The 20504-nt window shown below is 31.3% G+C and overlaps 1 protein-coding gene across 5 annotated transcripts in view; it reads right to left on the bottom strand.

Annotated features, from left to right (window-relative positions):
• The window catches only part of CADM2 (cell adhesion molecule 2), a 1026782-nt gene that overhangs the window by 52983 nt on the left and 953295 nt on the right, over positions 1–20504 (bottom strand). For 3 of the 5 annotated variants that reach the window (XM_082392431.1, XM_082392432.1, XM_082392435.1), the window contains one exon: positions 16363–16482. The exons of the other annotated variants lie outside the window; for them this stretch is intronic. In XM_082392431.1, the coding sequence (XP_082248557.1) occupies positions 16363–16482 (120 nt within the window). The remainder of the gene's footprint in view (positions 1–16362; positions 16483–20504) is intronic. 5 annotated transcript variants of the gene reach the window in all.

The following is a 20504-nucleotide window of genomic DNA, read 5'->3' as shown; positions in this document are numbered from 1 at the left end:
TAGCCTATGTCCTAGTTATTAATTAAACTTCTTCACTTAGCTCTTGCAAAGGTATTTCAAACATTGCATGTTTAAAATGGAACATATCACATTTCCCCCTAAAACACCTGCCTCTTACATTCTTTACTCTGATAAAGTGCACCAAATATCCTGGAATCCAAGCTAAAATCCTGGGAGCCATTTTGGTATTTCCTACCCTTTAACGTAAAATCTTTTACCTAATCACTTACAAAATCTATCAATTTAACTGTCCCAAACCTCTTGACCTTTCCCTCCTCTCCGTGCCTTTGGCTCTTGCTCTTCTCCAAGTCCTCATCTTTAATTACCTGGATTTCTTGAGTGGTTTCCTGCCTTTTCTGTTTTCCTCAATCTCCTATCCATCACACCCATCAGAGGCTTTCAAAAGCCTAATTTAAACTTTTTTTCATTTTACTTGAATTATTTCTCATCACCTCCTGAATAAGCTCTAAAGTTTTAAGTGCGACCTACCAAATTTCTTATAATTTGACCCTTCCTAGCCATAGAATAAGTACTTATTGAATCGGTAAATGCATGGATGAATATTTGAAGATTTATCTTTCACCACTGCTTCTTTTTTATGTTTAATTCTAGCCAAACTGAATCTGTAATGCTCTCTTTATACACTGTTGCTTTGCTACTCTTCCTTTCATCTTTTACATATCCAAATCCTAGTTGTGTTTGAAGACACATATCTTGCAGATAAAAACATTGTTGAAGGAACTGGGGAAGTCTTATTCCCCAGGTTCCCAGAGAGGGTAAAATTGCACTTGCCAGAAATGTCATAAAAGTGTCAAAATTAGAAAATTAGCTGCAGAAATAACAAAACCTAAGTTGTCATCCTATTTATTTTATCACACTATGAAAACAGGAGTATTTTAAAACAGAAATGAAAAATGTACATGCCACATGCAAGAACTATGCACGTATGCTTCTCCACCACCACTTCATAAGTATTTTAATTATGCTAACCCTGTCTATATCTGGTGGGGTTACTCTGTTAAGAAGCCTCCTCTTAATATTCACTTCACCCTTCTCTCCTTTTAGGTTAGGTGGTCTTTCTCAGTGAAAAGTAGACCTTGTATGCTACTTATCATTACTGAATGCTTATTGTAAAATAAAGGTTTACAAATATTTAAATAAAACAAATATTTAAAGAATGAATTGATGATAAATGCTATATTGGTTTCTTTTAAGAGTCTGATCTCACCGGATTCACTGATATACTAGTTTTCCTACTGATCAAAATAAAGACTAGACCACGGAATTTGATTACTATTTTAAAAAGTACATGAAAAGCAAAAAAAAAACTAATGATGAATTGCTTAAGGAATGTGAAAACATCACCTTCACTCCATTTTACACTATTATATCACAACTGGAATATTACATAAATGACTTATATTAACCAAATACTATGGAGGTAAAAGTTCAATTGACTAAATTTAAAAAAAATATCCCAGTTTTTTAAAAAAAGAAATGAATATATTTTATATGGAATTCTCTTAGAATATTAATGTTTTTCTTTTCCCAATTAAAAAAAATAATAATTGATTCCTGGCCAGTGGCAGTTTGAGAAAAGGTTTAAAAAAATAGAACAGTGATGAGAAACATATACTTGCAGTATTTTACAATATCTAAACAGTTCCCACATTTATAATTATGACCCCCAGTTTATAGATTATGGATATATAGTCAAGAAGATGTTAAATTTAATGATTCTAATAACAAGATTAAGTTGTAGTTATGCAAATAATACAATGAGCTTTCATTGGGGGTTCATTCTAAAGGCTTAAATTAATTCTTTACTCATTCTTTACTCAGGTAATTATGTTTATGTTGTATTATCTTCTTTGTGTCTCATTGATCCGACTTAGGAAGTGATTCCCTCTAGTTTTTGAACAGCTAAACCTTCAGGTGAAATTTAAACAGAACACTTTCATTTTAAAGCCAAACTGCGCTGAGGGAAGAAAGTGACAGCCTTGACCTTGGATAGACTCCAGAGAGGTCTTTTATGGAAGGAAGATAAAAAAATTATAGCTCCATGCTGAAAATAAGATGAGGGTTCCAGGAGAATGGGGTAAGGGAGAAAGTTATTAAAAATAGTAGGAATGATCAACAAGTGTAAGGACAGGATTTTCAGTGGAAATCCTTTATCTTGTTTTAATATTTAGTTAATAAATTGTTAACACTAGATGTTTAGAAAAAGCCAGTAAAATAACTAATCCCAATAATGGTTTTTCAGATTTAAAAATGATATCCCCATCAGGTCGAGGTAGCGATGTATAGAAAATAACATATAAAGTGTATCTGCTAAATTTTATGAAGAATTTTATCTCAGAATATTTCAGAACAATAAGGTTTTAACCAGATCTAGTCTGCTGTGTATTCCTAAAAGAATATTAACAACACCCCTGCACATGTATAGGTGCTTCAACAAAAATATTTAGAGTTCACATGTTGTTTTTCTTGATTTGATTTTCTAAATTAACTGTTATACTATTTGGAAGGAAGTACAACGTAGTGAATAGAATTACATGTTTGTAAATTTTAGTACTAATTTGGAAACTAGCTATGCGATCATCAGTAAAATGAAAAAGTAGAAACTTTTAACCTTAAAAGGCCCTTCCAGGTTGAATAGTCAATGATTCTCAGTGGCATTGTTTGAAAGAATATGAATTCTCAAATTTTGATTCCCCTTAATTCTGTTTTACAGTATTAAGATTTTTCAGATGAATAAGGTGTCTTACAATATTTTAATACTTTAAAATCTCTTTCCTCCACTTCCTCTTCCTAAATCATGTAATTTGGACTACATATAAAATTAGAAACTGTCAATCAGTGCCTTATTTGTTTATAGGAAAATAATACCTATCATGGGTTATTGTGAAGAAAAAAATGATTCAAAAGAATATGGTTTTAGGCCTGGTTAGAGCATCAAATGGTTTATGGTCATAAATAAATCTCTTTGGGATTCAATTCCCTCACCTAGAAAATGAGGGAGAAGGCAGGCTGTATGGCTCTGAATGTTGTTTCTATCATTCTATAATTCTGCTATGATTTTTTAATTTCCAAATAAATGTAAGAATTATCCAGAGATATTGTGACTGATGAACTTAGTGTGAAATAAATATATCATTATGTTACCTTGTGTGTCACTTAAGCAAGAATAAAGTTTTAAGTTGAATAATTTAATATTAGGTAGAAGATCATTTATACTGCTTGCTTGTCATGATAATAATAATACAGACCTCTCATCTTACTTTTAAATCAATACCGGTGTGACTTTAAAAAAATACCTTTTTCAAAATAGGTCTGTTTTGTCACATATTAAATAGTAAATTATTGAGATATTTAGAGCTTATAAAAGTATGGAGTTTTAATTAAATTACTCCAATTAGTAAATAGATAAAACACTATTTTACTACAATGTTGATTGGATCTCTTAAATTGTCTTGGATTTTAAAAGATTACAAGAGTTGTTTTCTACCTATATTTCAGTATATAGCCATAAACTTATCTGTATTTTAACATTTCACTGTAATTAAACTGATGCTGAATAAATACAAAAAATTATTGTGAAAATTATAATTCTCATAAATTAGGAGAAATAAAATGACTCCTTTATATTTGTCCTTTTATTTGAATAAGGTCATTTAAACTCAAGAAAAAAATCAAGAAATGTGGAATTATAATCATTTACATAAGTAAGATAATCATGATAGTAAAATGATGAAGAAAATGCAAAATAGTATTTCACATCAATAATTTTTTGTATAAATACTATACATACATATATTTTTTTAAATTTCTAGGATAATATTGCCAAAATGTAACAGTTTATCTCAAGAGTATGGGATAAAGAACAATCTTTTCTTTAATTTTGCTTAACATTTTTTAAAACTAATTTATCTGTGATAAACTTGTTTAAAATGATAAATATAGAAAAATGTTTTAAAATTACTAGGAGGGAAAAATAAATTGAAATTTAACTAATCAGTGAGAAGTCTGCTAAATCTTGAATGTGTTTAGGTAATTTCCCAAACATTTTATACAGTTCTTTAATTTACTGGAGGAGGTTAAATATATTTTAATTAACTGAATTTATTAATGGGTTGTTTTAAGTTAAGTGGCTTCATTAGGTTGATATATCAAAGATGAGTATTAAGTTGCACTAATTAATGATAATAAAATATTTTAACATGAAAATGGTATCATTTGAAATTAACAAGCCCAAATTTTAAAAGTGGTCAGTAGTATATAACTTCAATATATATTATGATAATACATCCCCCATATTTAGCAAATCATCCATACTGTAACAATGACAGAAAATCAATACTTGTTTTGATGCTTAAAATAACCCTGTAAGTAAATTAATATAATCATTTTCGAGATGAACAAATTGGAACTTAAGGTATAACTTGCATACCATGGACCTGGGATCCAAACTAGATATTTCTGCTACTGAAGAACATTTAAATGCCTGTTAATATTTGGTTAGAAAATTGATTATAAAATAACTTACTTTGGGGGCTTCCCTGGTGGCGCAGTGGTTGGGAATCTGCCTGCCAATGCAGGGGACACGGGTTCGAGCCCTGGTCTGGGAAGATCCCACATGCCACGGAGCAACTGGGCCCGTGAGCCACAACTACTGAGCCTGTGCCCCGCAATAAGAGAGGCCGCGACAGTGAGAGGCCCGCGCACCGCGATGAAGAGTGGCCCCCGCTTGCCGCAACTAGAGAAAGCCCTCGCATAGAAACGAAGACCCAACACAGCCAAATAAAATAAAAAATAAAAATAAAAAAATAAATAAGTCAGGAGCTCTTTAAAAAAAAAAAGAAAACAAAAAATAACTTACTTTTGTTTAAAAAATGTTATACTTAAAAAATCTTTCTGATTTGACAATTGACATGGTTGAACTGAATCATAAGGAATTGCAATGGGACTCTGTTTTATCTTATTCACTTTAAATCACATGACAGAAATCCTTAAGTTTTAGATTTCAAAGAGGACTTACATGATTTAAAGGATGGTCTATTTACCATACATTGTAGCCTTCACCTAGCAATTGCCAGTTAATCTCATTGTTATTCACAAATGTGCAGTCATTTTTATCCTATATTTAGTTGGTTAATTTTAAGAAAATTGTTAATAAATATTATAAAAACTAACACTATTTGCTATGAGCAAGACACTTTTTAAAGCAAGTTAAGTTATAAATATATTTAATTTTAAAACTACATTATAAAGTTGATATTATTATTTTTGCACTTTTTAGATCAGGAAACGGAGGCACAGGGAGTTTAAGGAAGGTCACAAAGCTAATGCACGGCAAGGTGGAAAAAAGAGCCCAGATAATATGAGTCCAGAAGCCATGATCTTCACTATTTTTCTATAACCATTTTAATTGAATCAAAATGGATGTCAAATCCCAACAGAAAACAGTATCAGAAAGTTTGTTTAAGCTGTGGATTTTGCCTACAAAGTGGGTGATCAGGAGAGACCTGGACTCATTTGAAGAACGGTGAAAAAGGACCATATACATTAGTTTTATGGATATCACAGATGGAACTCAATATTTATTTTACCACCATAATGTGAGTTTGGAAATTTTACAAGCAGGATAATGTTCAGGTATGTAAAACTTTGTAAGAGAAAATACTGGAGGGAAATGAGTGTGCAAATGGAAGTGATGGGAGAAGAGATTGGCATATAGCTGGGAAACAGTGACCAAAAGGCCAAACATTATGGTCAGAGTGTGACAATTCATTTTTAAACTTTTAGCTTTTCAGAACATTCAAATATACACGAGTTGGAAGTGTAGAATTATGTTAAGGAAATTACTGACACTATTTCAAACGGCAAAAGGGTTTTTATCTACAAGTTCTGATTAAAAAATACCAGAAACTATACTCGTTCCTGAAATTCTGGTAGAGGACCCAAAACTGAGAAACACCTTGGAATTCACATAGCCCACTGTGGTAAAAAGAAATGAATTTTCTTGCCTGAGATAACATGTCCAGAGGCTAAGTCAGGAGGACAGAAAAATATCCTGCCCCCAGCAACTACTTTCACTATCTCATGCTGAGTCCAGATTTGACGTATTTTGTTAACCTAGTGAAGCAATAACTATACATTTAAATTGTGTTGTGTACTATTTTTAGCTTTCGGGAAAGAACCATTTCATTTTAAGGTTACTTTAAAAATCCCACATTGATGGATTATCAAGGAAAAATCCTACATTGATATATTACCAAATTGAATAGAGAAATTAGAAGTACGAACATGAAGTAGTAAAATGAAACCTTAGAACTTCCTTCTCATTTGCATATTTTTTTCTTTCAACTTGGAATTAAGATGGAATATATCTGGATTTAACCTGTAGGACTAAGAGAAAAGTATATGAAGATTTGTTTTCGGTTCCCTAAAGCAGCATTTTGAGATACAGTGCTCACTTTCCAGCTAACTCTCAGAACTAGGGAATAGGATACCTAGAAATACCAGAAAAATTAGACTGTCATTCTTAGTCCTTTTAAAAAACTATTCTATATCCTACGCTGAACAGAACTTTCTGGACTGTTGGTGGTAAAATGCCAAGGAACACAAGCTGTAGCATAGGCAAACAAGTATAGTTCAGAGTGAACACAAGCTGAATTGTATTTATTTGACATGTTTCCACTCTACCAACTTAACTCATTTAATAATGTACACATACTTTAAAGACATCAAAGGCAGATATATAATATTATGTATTAAAGACTGTGATTGTTCTTTCTAAAACTTTCTCTCAAGAAAATGCTTTTCTATTCTGAAAATCTATTATCTCAGGACTGAAAATTATTTGTCTATGTGACACTAAAATACCTTAAATAGAAAGTTAATAAGACATATCTGTACCACTATATTATTAATGTATGGCTAGCTCATTTTTAGAGCTTTTCCCCCCTGCCACTAACATTTTCAAGGCACTTAATTCAAATAAAAGAAATAGTTTGTATCCATACAAGTAGATTTGAAAATATTTCAAATGAGGAATCTCTCACTACTCAATGAATTAGATGGGTATTCTTCACACCAAGATTCTAAATGATTTTCTCTTGTGAAGTAGGTTATTTAAATGATACATATATATATATATATATATATATATATATATATATATATATTTCTCTGTGTCTAATAACAAAGCCAGCCCTATCAAGCTTCATCATCTGCCCTCTGCTGTCTAGAGTGCTTGTCTCTTTCTAAGTTTAGCCTGGAAGGAAAATTACATATTAAAGTACCACTCTTTGCGAACTGCCCCTTTCCTGGCTCCAGTTCTTCTGACTAGGATAACCCTATTTACTGCCTTTGGCCCTTCAGGCCCGGTGCTGGTAACAGCATCTTGCTATTACGAGTTCAATTGTGCTTCTCCCTTATTAGTTTCCCAAACTCTGCCTATATTTCTGTGGAAGTGTCCTCATTAAAAACTCTTTAGCTACACCCTTTCGAGACTGCAATCAGTTCCTACTGATATCCTGAGTCACACACTATCTAAATGAGTAAAAAATAATAATCTTATAATCAATATTTAGGAAACATGACTTCAAGGAAAAAGAAAAAAATGCATTAAGACCATCGTAATTTACCCAGTTTAACACAGACTACCCTAGAAGAGCACTATGCTTCTTTATTATGAAACTTGGGTTTTAGACATCAAGAATGGTTCAAATGCTTTTGAAAAAAAATATGTTTCTCAGTGAATCTAATGCAATTCTTCATGTTAGTTCAAAGTTGCTTCCTCCTTTCCTACTTAAACTTTCACTGATCAGCATTCTTTGCTTATTAATGGGTTACATAAAAGGCCCCTGGGAATGTTTGAGTTCATCTCTTTTTTTCTAAAGTGAAAAATAAGTGGTCTTAAATTAGGTATTCCCATTTATTATACTGAACACTTTGAACAGTATTCCCTTTACACTAATGTAATTCTTTAAACAATATTGGTGAAGAAAGTTTAATTTCTGTTCTTACTCACCTGTTAGAATTTATAGTAACTTTATTGACTATTTTATTGACTCTTTTTTAACACTATGAATGCAGATTTTTATCTGTGAAACTGCTACATATCATTGGTCTTGACAGGTTTTCTGGCAATAGTTTAAACCTGTGCACCTACTGGGACAATTGCTTTTTCTTAGTCATTTTTCTTAATAATTTTACAAAGACATTTCTTTAGTTAAGAGTCAGTGTTATCACAGCTTCAGCATAAGCAATTCTGATAATAAAATTGTATAAATATTATGTATGTATTTGAGAAGCCATTTGGAAAAATCTGTCTCCTTGCCCTGCAATCACCTTACAGACACTTTGCATCAAGTAGCTTTTAATTTTCTGGCCACAACTTAATTTAAATGAGTACAGAAAACTAATGGGAGATTATTTGAAATCTAGAGAAATAAACTACTATATTATTGAAGCAAGAGACGTTTTAAAATATAAAAATTATCCCAGTACTTACTGTAATTCCACGAAGTTATATTTAATAGATTGTATTAGACCCTCCTCAGAAGTCATGCTTTGTGGCATTTGCTCTTATTTACTGTCCTGGCAGAAAGTTCCGGCTGAAGTCAAGGTCACTTTCTATCCCAAAGTTGCTATAATTAGTATCAATTCAGTGTTTCGCCAAGCTTACACAGGAGGTTATTAACTGTGTTTCATGTGGAGTGTCAAAGAAGCAAGGGCAGTGCTGGCAATCTTTTCAGCTTCAAAGGCACAGTTCATAAATTTAATTCATTGGTTAGTAAGAAAGATACAACCAGTTTATTAATGATTTTTAAAATAATTTCAGAGATGTTCTGGAAATACATTTATTCATATATGTAGGCCAAGGTTTTAAAATATAAAACAGATTATCCTCCTAATAATAAGTAACTCATTTATTCTTAATATTTTATAAGCGATGTGCTTTCTGGAATATAATACTTACAGAAATTTTTGAATTAATATTTATATGTGTATGCATATTATATAAAGATGAATTCAAGAAAATGGCACATAGTCTACTAGGGAACATTTTCTTTTCTTTCTTAGAGGTTGTTTTACAGGAAATGTATATATTATTAGATTATATTAAATCTAGAATTATTATCATAAAATCAATTAGGACACACATTTATACAAGTAGAAACAATATTAGTAGAACTGTTTACTTAGAAGAAATATAAACTAATGGAACAAGATTTCTGTTTAAATTTATCTAAGCCAAAGAAATAAGCTTAAAATGAAACTCTTAAAAATGTTTGATGTTTTAAATTGCACAAGCCACAAGAATGCCCTTAGAAAATAGAATAGAGCATAAGTGTTCTGCTTCCCTTAATAGGTGGTATGGGGAAGAAAATATGAATACCGTTTTCTTCAGATATTTCCTAAATGCCATAAAGAAATAAGTAAAGATTTAAAGATTTTCAAACTTTGCCAGAGTTCACCTTCATACAAGTCAGAGGCAAATGCTCCACTTGGTTTCAGAAATGGTTATACACAACAAGTGATTCTTATTCCAAATAAGATCTACTAGAATAGAAAGAATAACTTTAGCACCCTATGCTATCTTGGAATAACCTAATCTGAAACATTGCCATTATTCCAATGTGTGGGTCTATAGCTGAGTAAGAGACCAGGACCCCCAGTCAGCGCTCCCACCCATGTCTGGCCTGTAGCCACTCCTTTCAGCATTAATAATATGGTACTTTTAGCAAGGTTGAGAGTGAGCATACATCATGCTTATTCTTTCCAAGTGAGAAGCATTTTTAATATCCTGTTTCCATTATGAACTATGTTTCATGTATTTAATTTTGAAACAGAGTCAACTTTATATAGTAATTATGGTTTTTAAAAAGACTAGTGGAAATTTAGCTACACTCACAGCCTAAATGTAGAAACCTATCTTTTTGCAGATAAGCAGGTCCCTCTATAAGGATCATCTGGAGACTGAAATATTACTTAATTTTTGTCAAGTGAAAAAAAGCCCAACATATTGACACTTAATTTTTAAAAGCTCACAGCACCATGCAAATTGTGTTTTATTACCACCAATAAAATCAGAAACATTTTTAATAGCTAAACACTCATAATACAAGCTCATAAACAACTTCTTGATTTGCACACTTTGGGATTTAACTCTGTCAAGATGATATATTTTACCATTGCAAATGCTCTATTTGAATGCATTTATTATGACTAACTCAGAGGTATAATGATTTTACTCCATTCATTCTTTCTCAGTGCTGGTGTTCTCTTTTATTCTGATAAACGTTTCTTTATCTCTATGTATTCTATTTTTAAAGTATCTGTGCCAAAAAGGGGAGGAGGGCACACATTAATGAAACCAAATAAAAATAAAATATAGACTAGATTTTCTTTGACATAAAGGAAATAGAGATTAGAAGCACAGGTCAGATCATTATTGCTTTTTAACCTGATTTAATTAAATAGATGTTTCAGACAGTGGTTTGATGTGCTCATGTATGCATTTTGTGTTTATTTTAAGTTAGCATATTGTATTTTGAAGCCAGAGAAATGAAACAACAATTGAAGTAAAGGAATCTGCATACAAAAATACTATTTCATAAACAACATTCTAGGCAACTGCATTTCATTAAAAATGCCCACATTAAATATGAGTAGAATGTTACAATTCATCTCAATTTCTCTATACTGGCACAAAGTAAATACTTCGGCAATTTATTTTCATTTGATATAGCTTAACTTTGTGTATATGATTTTTTTCTACAAGTCACTAAGATTGCTTCAAGAAATCTTTAGAGAAGGGAGATCTTTCAAACAGCAATATTTTGGGATTATACTTAATGGTTAACCATGTCCCTAAATTCATATACATTTAAATAGTTAAATTTTATGATTCACATGATTTTAAAATTACAGTGGACCTTTAATTCTAGACTGGATCTATACTCATTGTAGATGTATGCTAAAATTCATTCTATTCTACATGAATAATTTAAAATATTTTACTTAATATTACATTTTTAGACATAATAACTAAATTAATGTGTAATTTAATTGTGAAGAATTGACATTAAGTTTGTGCTTGACATTAAACTTTTGATTGCAGAAGCACGCATTTCAAAAAGACATCCACCTTGAATAAACATATTGCCAGCTGTAGCAAAACAACCAGGTAAGGAACTAGGCTGCCCCACCCGTGAAGTTCTTTTTGTCAGAAAGCCCTGGGTAACCTAGATAACTGATCACCTTGGGTAGCCTGGTTTCTCCCTTCCTGTGCCCTAATTCCCATTCTTATGCTTTAAATTAACCAATAAAGGGTGAACCCACAAAACTCTAGACACCCCACCTTTGAACCCTAATAAAGGCAGAGCCCAGGTCTGTACGCTCTCTTTCTCTTTTTACCTGTGACCTCACTATGTGGCCCTCCAGAATCTCTGAGTAATAATTTTGTTCCTCAAAGTTCCCTACTGGTTTCTTGCTGAAGTACAGCCTGCGATCATATTAAGAACAAGGGCTGGTCCAACCTCAACATTTGGCCCTGGTGGAGGAAATGTCTGTGAGGGCTCCTAAAAACAATAGGAGCTGAGGCAAGTGCCTCAAGCATTCCTAGCGAAAAGCATCACTATCAATAGGCTGGGACCAACACAACAGTACCCATCTCTAAATTTTGTGAGATTGGTCATTATTACTCTGGTTGTAGATAATTTGATAATGGTTGATTTCTTAAATTTAAAAAATATGTCTTTTGTTTTTGTTTTGCAGTGCCATTGTGAAATAAGGTACCATTGCAATTACCTCATTAGAGTTAATAAATTGGTTCATATTACTAGACAAATGGTATGATTCTATTAACAAAAAATTATTTCACCATTTTAAAGTCTGATGTAAAACTAAATCAATACTTGAATCAATATTTCGTTTGGATTTTTACATGGATTGTACAAACAATTTCATCATCACTTTTAGGATTTATTTTTTCCTATCCAATATACTGAAATGCATGAAGTATTTGAACAGACCCTTAGTATTAGGACAGGGAGTATATCAGATATTTCACATCTTCTCTCCATATATGTCATTTCATTTCTATACTTGTAGTGCAATTACAGTCTTACAGAGGCAGAGACAGACAATAATTAGGCATTTAGGAGTTCCTCTGTGTTGGTAAGTACAAAAGATTCAGTTGTGAATTCTAATTTTAAAAATCATGATAAATGGACATAATCACTGATATATCTCACTGTGTCTCATATATATTTCTTGACTTTTCAATACCTTTATATCATGATCTGTAAATGAGGGTGCTTGCTGTTAAAGATTCCTAGATTATGAGATAGTTTATATAAAATTAAAATTATACAGTATGATAAAAAAATTTTAAAAATGCTTTCAAATTAACGATACCATGCAAAAATAATATTAATACTAGAAATCACATCAGGTCATTTGGAAGCATTTTATAAATTATCATATTTAACTCATTAAAGTTTATCTCATTAAAAATTTATTACAGTGACCTAAAAAAAACCCCAAATTTATAGAAGAGTATATATATAGATATATAGATATAGATATACAGATATATATGTTTTGAAATAGTTGATAGGATTAATCAGGCCACTAGTCTTAAAAAGTTGCAATTCCCATAAGCAGAAAATTAAAATGTGTTGTAGCAGTGATGCTTTGTAATGTAAACATTTAAGAGATCTATAAAATGTTCAGGTTTTAGGTATATGATAAATAAATAAGAACCCTATAAAATTCATAGAAAATTTATAAATTGTTGTTATAGTCAAGGATAGATAAGTAAGTTCCATATGCTCTAGTGCCATTTTAATATTTAATTTTTTCACATAATCAATTAAAAATAGGTTTGAAATTAAAATGTAATCAGTGCACTAACACCAAAGAATTTTGCCAGAATTAAAACTAGAATTACTATAGGAAAAATATACCATTTCAGATGCAACTACATGTGAACACACTTGTTTTACTTAAAAGAACTAAGCAATCATTGTCATACATTGAGTGCTGATTATGTTGCCAGAACTCTAGGCATTATCCAATCCTCAAGGCAATCTGAGAATTAAGTGTTTCTCATTTTTCTGACGAAAATGCTGATGCTAAATTTGGTTCATCGTCTAAGACCAAAGACTTTGTAAACAGAAGAACTGAAACTCACACCTAAAGATATCTCTCAGGCTCACTTATTCTCGGTCTTTCCCATGACTGTTCAAGTTTGCTCCCTTCTCTGTGTTATAGCACCCTTTTTTGTAACAAGGTACTGCTAATTGCCCGCTTTTCTTCCATATGGTTGAAGCTCCTCTCCCTGCACACAGGGATGCATTTCATGTACAAACTGAAGAGAGGTGCAAATTCTCAAGGTTATGACTAACAATTTGAGTAGTTTATTTTGGTCTATTTTATCTTGATTTTTAATAAAGCTACAGCTATGATTCTTTATTTTTAATTGGATGTTTATCATATCTTAGGATAGAAAACTCAGCAATGGCAGGGGTGGTGAAAGAGTGTAAATGGAGATATGAACAGTGATTCATTTGTGGTCATTTATTAAATAAGTATGTATATAGTGAGATAAATGTTACAGTTTATGAAATTTGAAGAGATGCCATTTAAACCTAATAAAATTAAATACAGTTAGCTTAGTAATTTAGATTACTGAATGAGAGAAAGGGATGAAGAAAGTAAACAAAAAAAATTGGCAAGCTGAAAATATTTAGTTCCTAGTTTTTCTTAGGAAACATATTCTTATTATATCTTTTAAACTATAATTTGGAAACATCTTTCACTAATTTATAGATAAATGAATTCCACTTAAAATATAATTGTACCTGAAACCTCTAATAGGTAATGCACAGCTAAGTGAATATCATATAAATTAAAAGGAATAGAGTACAAAAATCATAAAATATTTATTTATTGACTGAATCCCCACCTCCTTCAAATACGGAAGAACATTAATCATGCAGGTGAGCTTGGTGACTTTCTTCAATTCCCAGTTGTTCGTTGAAGGTAGGAGGGAAAAATAGACATTACGCTAACATTCAATGTTGGTGCTACTATTTTTTCTGTATAAAGTAGATGCTATGAATTGCCTAACTCATAAAATACGTTTTCTTTTCACATATCTTGGTGCCATTTGAAAAATAATATCTTGCAACTGTTAAGTAAAAAAAGAAGGAATGGGGGGTATGTGTGTGTGTGTGTCTTCTTTGAGGTTTATTTATTTGTGTGTTCCTTTGAAGGAAAAATAAATTTTTTCAGCACTTTTGAATTCCATGGTGTAAAGTTCACAAAACATCTTAGGAAACCTTTAAAAAATGAATTTCCTTGAAAAAGTAGAAAATTGATTTCTTTTTAGCAGGCTGGTTAAAATGGAACAGGTAAGAGTCACTTAAGATGCATGTGAACAAATATAAAAGATTTGTTAAACACTTCACTTTGAAATAAAATATTTTCTATTATTTTAGCCTAATATATATATATATATATATACTCACAAAGAATATGAATATTTTTCATTAATTAAGTATAGACACTGATTATTTGGGGGAAATGCATCAATTTAATTGCTAGTGATTTCAGATACAATATGTTTAATCCCCATAATTTTAGGACCTGGCATAGTGCCATTTATATATACAGCAGGTACTTGATAAATATTTATTGAAGAAGAAATGAACTAGGCTTTTTTTTGTTATAATTAGGTCTTTTAAAAAAAGTTAAGTCAATATATATCTCTCTCCTTTTCCAACAAAATGATTTGTTTGTACAGTCAGAACTTAACAATATCATAGAGATATTGTTGGTAAGCAGTAAATTGCATTTCATTTAAATTACTGTTTGTAAAAATATCTTTAGAAAAACAATAAATTAAAGCAAAGTAGAACTTTAGATATCTTACATTTCATATAACATCATAAAGTATTTTTTAACTTTTTCTTCATTTTTATTATTTTTCTACTCATTTTTATATAAGTTGTTATAAGAATGATCTTTAAACTCTTCTACTTATAGATTTAGCTCAAATACAGTTTTTCTAGTAATACTAGGTGTTTTGAGAAATTCTTATTGTTACTATCATCAAGCTTTGGCTATCAATCTTGTACACTGTATAACAGAATTGACCAAATTATTAAATATTAACAATTATTAGATACTAAAATATTTTTCTGGAACAAGAGAAAAAGTAATATAATAACTATAAAGTAAAAGCTAGCAGCAACTCAATATAATATTGAGAATTACTAAAAATTCTAAGAAACACAGTCTAATTGAACAGTCTTTACAAGTGAAGGAAAATAATATTAAGTCTATCCTTGACAAAACTTTAGATATATATTATTGTAAAGTCCTCATGATTTCAAATTAAATTGTTACATTTAACACATATTAGGACAGCCAACATGACACAAAACATGTATAAGAGTAAATGACAGACTTAAATAGGACAAATTGTCTCTGAACATTGCTTATGAAGAAATAAAGTTTAAAATGTGTATTTCTCTAATGTGCTCAAACAACTTTTTATTTTTTCATCATCTACTGACCACTTAAAGACTACTCAGAAATGCTTTTTTATATTTCTGAACCATGACATAATAATTATTTTTGCCCTTAAGGATTACTTCAATATCTTTTAGGTTGCTCTGTTTGAGACAAACATATTTATTGGTAAACTGATGCCAGAAATTACTCATGGAGCCAACCATCAATTCCTGTCATCCTGGACAAGTCTAGAACATTTGCTTTCAGAACATTCTGTTAGTAGAATAAGTAGCTCCACTCAGCAAATCACTTTAGGCTGACATATTGAATATTTACCTAAAAGTTCTATGTGTAGTTTATAATGACCCCTGTATTATGCCAATTTTACAACAAATTCAACACTGCAGGCATTTTAATCTAGTTGCAGAGGAATAACAAATCATTAACATTAAACTAGGGTCTTAAAAAAAGCAAAAACTACCTCTGCATTTTTGAACATCTTATTTCTTTGCATTTATAGGGTAAGGAAAAAAAAAAAAACAGTGTCCCATGTTCACATTTTAAACTCTCAATGTTGCAGAGCTCCATATATTCTCAACCTATATTCTGAAACATTTTCATAAGAGTCATAACTGACACTAAGAAAAATTAAAATGTACCACCTTGTCTCATATTTTATTCCAACAACCCTAACTGATAGTAACTGAGGTGACTTACTTACTTCTGAGAAGTAAGTAAAATTGGATCTCTATTCCTCTACCCTTTATAAAACCTATAAAAGCTCTATTTACTGTGTTTTCCAGGCCATAACAAAGAAGCATACTGTACCTCGTATGTTGCTGGATGTTGCAGATGTGGTTTGGCTGGCTGTTATGGCTACAGTGGTTGTGACTGTTGCAGTGGTAAGGGAGGGGATGATAGTAGTGGGAAGCAAAGTGTTGGGAACATCTGGTGAGTGGAAAAAGAAATATAAAACAAAATCATATCATGCAAACAAAAGAGAAACACAAATGATTCAAATTACAAATACATATATCTTATTTGGGTTTAACTTTTAACAGGCTTAAACAGATTATCAGGTACAAAGCTGGTGGTACCACGCAGTTCTTGTCATTTTTTTTTTCATTGATTTTTCATGCTCCTACACAAAGCAAAAACTTGGAGCAATGTTTGATTATAAGCAGATTGCCTGCAATATTTAGAGTAAAACTTAAAATGACAAGAATTCATTCGTTCGCTGAGTCGTTTAAAAAGTTTGACATGCAGTAGCAAAATACAGAGAGGTAAAACAGAAACTGACATGCTTTGTCAAAGAAGTAAACAAAGAAACAACACAACAGAAAATAAACACAAATAACACCACCAGATAAGATTAAAGAAATGTTAACGATGGATGAATATATGCATGTTAAATACTCTTTGATTTTTTTTTAGGCAAACAATGATAGGAAATAGGATGAAAGCAATCTTTAGATACAAACAAAAAAGAAGCCAATTGTTACTATTATTATTACCATTACTTTGCTTTTCCTTTTCTCACAAATGGTGTTAATGTACAGCTTAGAATCTTATAATTCTTACCCTGATTAGCTGGTAACGCCTTCTAACAATTTTGCAGTACCTAGGAGTCTTTAACAAGTATTGGGTCAACTAGCATGGAACTCAATATTCTGAACTGTTTATGACTTATTTTATTTGGCATACCTAGAAGTTATTGAACATATATCTGAACCATAACATTCAACCCCTAGTCCATAATCAGTCAAAGTTGGCAAAAGTTGACAGTAGATTCAAATACAGAGAACATAAGAGAAAAAATAGCTTAGAGTTTAACACCAAAATCTTCCTTCCTTTCACTCAAAAGCAGCTAAAACTTTGAAAAGCAGCATAGAGAACACTGAAACAATATAGCTGGTGTCAAGCAATGAGAACTTCAGTAATATCCTCAGAGAGTCAAATCTTGTCTCAAGTGGATAGGCATATAATTTACACAGTGAGGAAATTAGAAACAGTTCACAAATTACCTGTAATTACTGTGCTAGGGTTTGATTTCACATGTTTGTTACACAGCTCCTATATATTCAGAGTGTTTGACAGATTATTTTGCTATTAAAAAGCTTCCTGTCATTCTCTCAGTTAAAGTCTCTGAGTCACACCAAATTTTTTCTAGTTCCTTACTTCTGATAAATAGCCCTACTCAATACTCAGACTTTAACCTGCTGAATTCTCTATGCTGGAGACATCAGAAAACAGCATGAGATCACTCTCTTATCTTTGGTATTTATGTTTACACCTGTTTCCTGGCCAGTCACATTAAGAAAACAACATTCTGAAAACCCAATGGTGCTACATTAATCACTAGAGAAAATGGGTATTGTCTGGAGTGCGATTACCATGATCATAAAGTAGAACTGACTTCAACAACATCATAAATGAATAAATATTATGTATATATGCACATATGCTTCTTGTTTACTAATTTCTGTAATAACTTCTTATTTTCATTGTAAGCTTTCCTAAATAGTTTAGGCAGGCTGGAGGCAAATGAAAGACATTTTCTAAATTTAAAAAAAGTAATTTTAATTTTCACACATTTCCAAAATAGAAAATAATACATTCTTTGTCTGTTAGCAAAATCATTTGCTCATTAGGATCTCAAAATATATGTATTTCATTAGTGCAAAGGGAAATATCTTCAGGGGCTAACAAATATAAGAATATACAATAATATTAGTCCTTTAAAACTCCATGGAAAGAACCCAAGATTACCAAACCTATCACAGATTATAAAATATTACATTATTTGCTATCAGACAATGGGTTAGAATAAAATTTCATTGTATCTGAAAAGCAGTGTTTCAAAACCAGCTATATTATTTGATTCTGGAGTGCAAATAACAGACTTCGGTGTGTTTTTTTTTAAGCCAAAAAACCCCATATTGTTTGGATTTTTTTCCTTACTTCATATCAACAAAGATGGGTAATAATTAACTCTGATTTGTTTTGGAGATATAGTCTATATATTTTCATGAGCATTCTTATATAAGCCAACAATATCCTATTTCCCATATGAAGATGCATGATATATAGGGTTTCACCCCCCAGGCTAATATTCAAAAAACATTTAAAAAATGGGTAGTTTTAATAATTGTTAATCCACTTTAAGAGAACTGTCCTAGAGTCTTCTACAGGGTCCAGATAGATGAGATAACACCACTAACCATTATTGACTCATAGTCTGGCTCTTGCTTATCTGCTCGTCATTCTCATCTTCTCCCCTTGACTTCATATGTACCTAAAAACAAACTGGCTAAAAGCAATTTGATGGAAAGAGCCTTGGCCAATATGACAATTGGGTCAAGAAAATGACCTGTCAAATAAGAAATCTCTCCCAGTCACTGTTACATATTTTTAATCACTAGTAACATTATTTCATCCTACATGTTCTGAAACATTTTAAACACTTGCATTTTTGCGAAAATTTTGAGGGTTTCATCATTCTGTTCTTTCTTTTTATCACACATTCATGTCCATCCAATTATTTCAACTCCATTGTGAAATAGCAGAAGTTGAAATAATCTTAATATTCAATACCAGGAGATTAATCAGAATCAACTACAACTCAAAAATGTAAGATTAGTTGGAATTAGTTGGAATTCTCAGAAAGACCAAGGAAATTGTGTGATATTTCTCTTACCTAAACTTTCTATTGTTCTGATTTTATTGCTGTCAGTCTCCCCACTTGGCAATTAATCTTTGAATAGAACTCTGCCTACTTTATTGTTGGTACCTTAGCACAATTTAGAAGGTCAATAAAAGTTTACTAAATGAATTTGTTCATAGCATTATAAAAATAAAACATATTTTAGGGGATCTAGAAAAGTTCACTTTTTTGACAGGTCAACTAGTCAATATAGAACTAAAATATTTCATTACTTCTGCTCAAAAAAAAATTCTTCTCTGTGTTTAATACATATAATTTTTATTTTCTGAAGGATACATTTTCAAGATTACAACCTACAAATTCTTTCTTCAATAAATTGCCTTGCTAACAAAATGAATCTTTGCCTACATATCCTGCAACTCTGAAAGCTGTGTGAGCCTAACCTGAGATCCATGTATTGTGAGCCTAACCTGAGATCCATGTATTCTACACCACCTTATGAACTCTCTCCATTTTCAACCTACTTGAGACTTTCCAAGAAAGGGTGTACGGAGGGTGTACGACCAGGAGGGCTTGCTAAGTAACTCTCATTGTGATCAGTGGTGAATGAAATCAACAAATTTATGAGTTGTCTATTATTATCCCCACTTAATGGATGAAAGAACTTTGAGATAGTTTCCTCATCTTGAAAATTACACACATATGTATATATATGTATAAATATGTTATATTGTAGAGAATATTTTCTTAAACCTAAGTATAATGGAGAGAGAAATTTCTCTAACACTCCCATCTCAAGATCATTTATTTTATCTGCCTGATTGTAACTCTTGTCAAGGCAGAAATTAGTAAAATTCTGAGCTGCCTTCGCCTTCCTAAGTCCAAACACCCACCTCTCTGGTTTTTATCCTACAAATGAGTGGCAACATTTGGAAACATTCAGCAATTATTTTAAAGGTCCTGGTTTGATGCATTCACTTTTGGCCTTTTATTTAAACATTGATTATGAGAATGAAGCTACGTTTTCATAAGGAAATACGAAATTGGAAACATGAGTAATAATAATTTGCCTTAGTTTTAAGGTATCTAGAATCCTGTACCTTTTAAAAACCATTATGTTGTTACTACAAAGAATACTCAATCAAATATAGTACAGGATAGAAAATGCAGGTCATTTCGTCCCCTAAGACGCATCCATTTTTATCTCTCCAAATAATAAAAATACATTGATTCATATGCAGAAGAATTACAAACATGTGCACACACATAATAAAAGTAAGTTACTCCTGGTTCAACATTAATTTAC

This window comes from Balaenoptera borealis (genome assembly GCF_965194805.1).
Source record: "Balaenoptera borealis genome assembly, chromosome: 5".
Lineage (NCBI taxonomy): Eukaryota > Metazoa > Chordata > Mammalia > Artiodactyla > Balaenopteridae > Balaenoptera > Balaenoptera borealis.
This window is presented reverse-complemented; position numbering and strand designations above follow the sequence as displayed.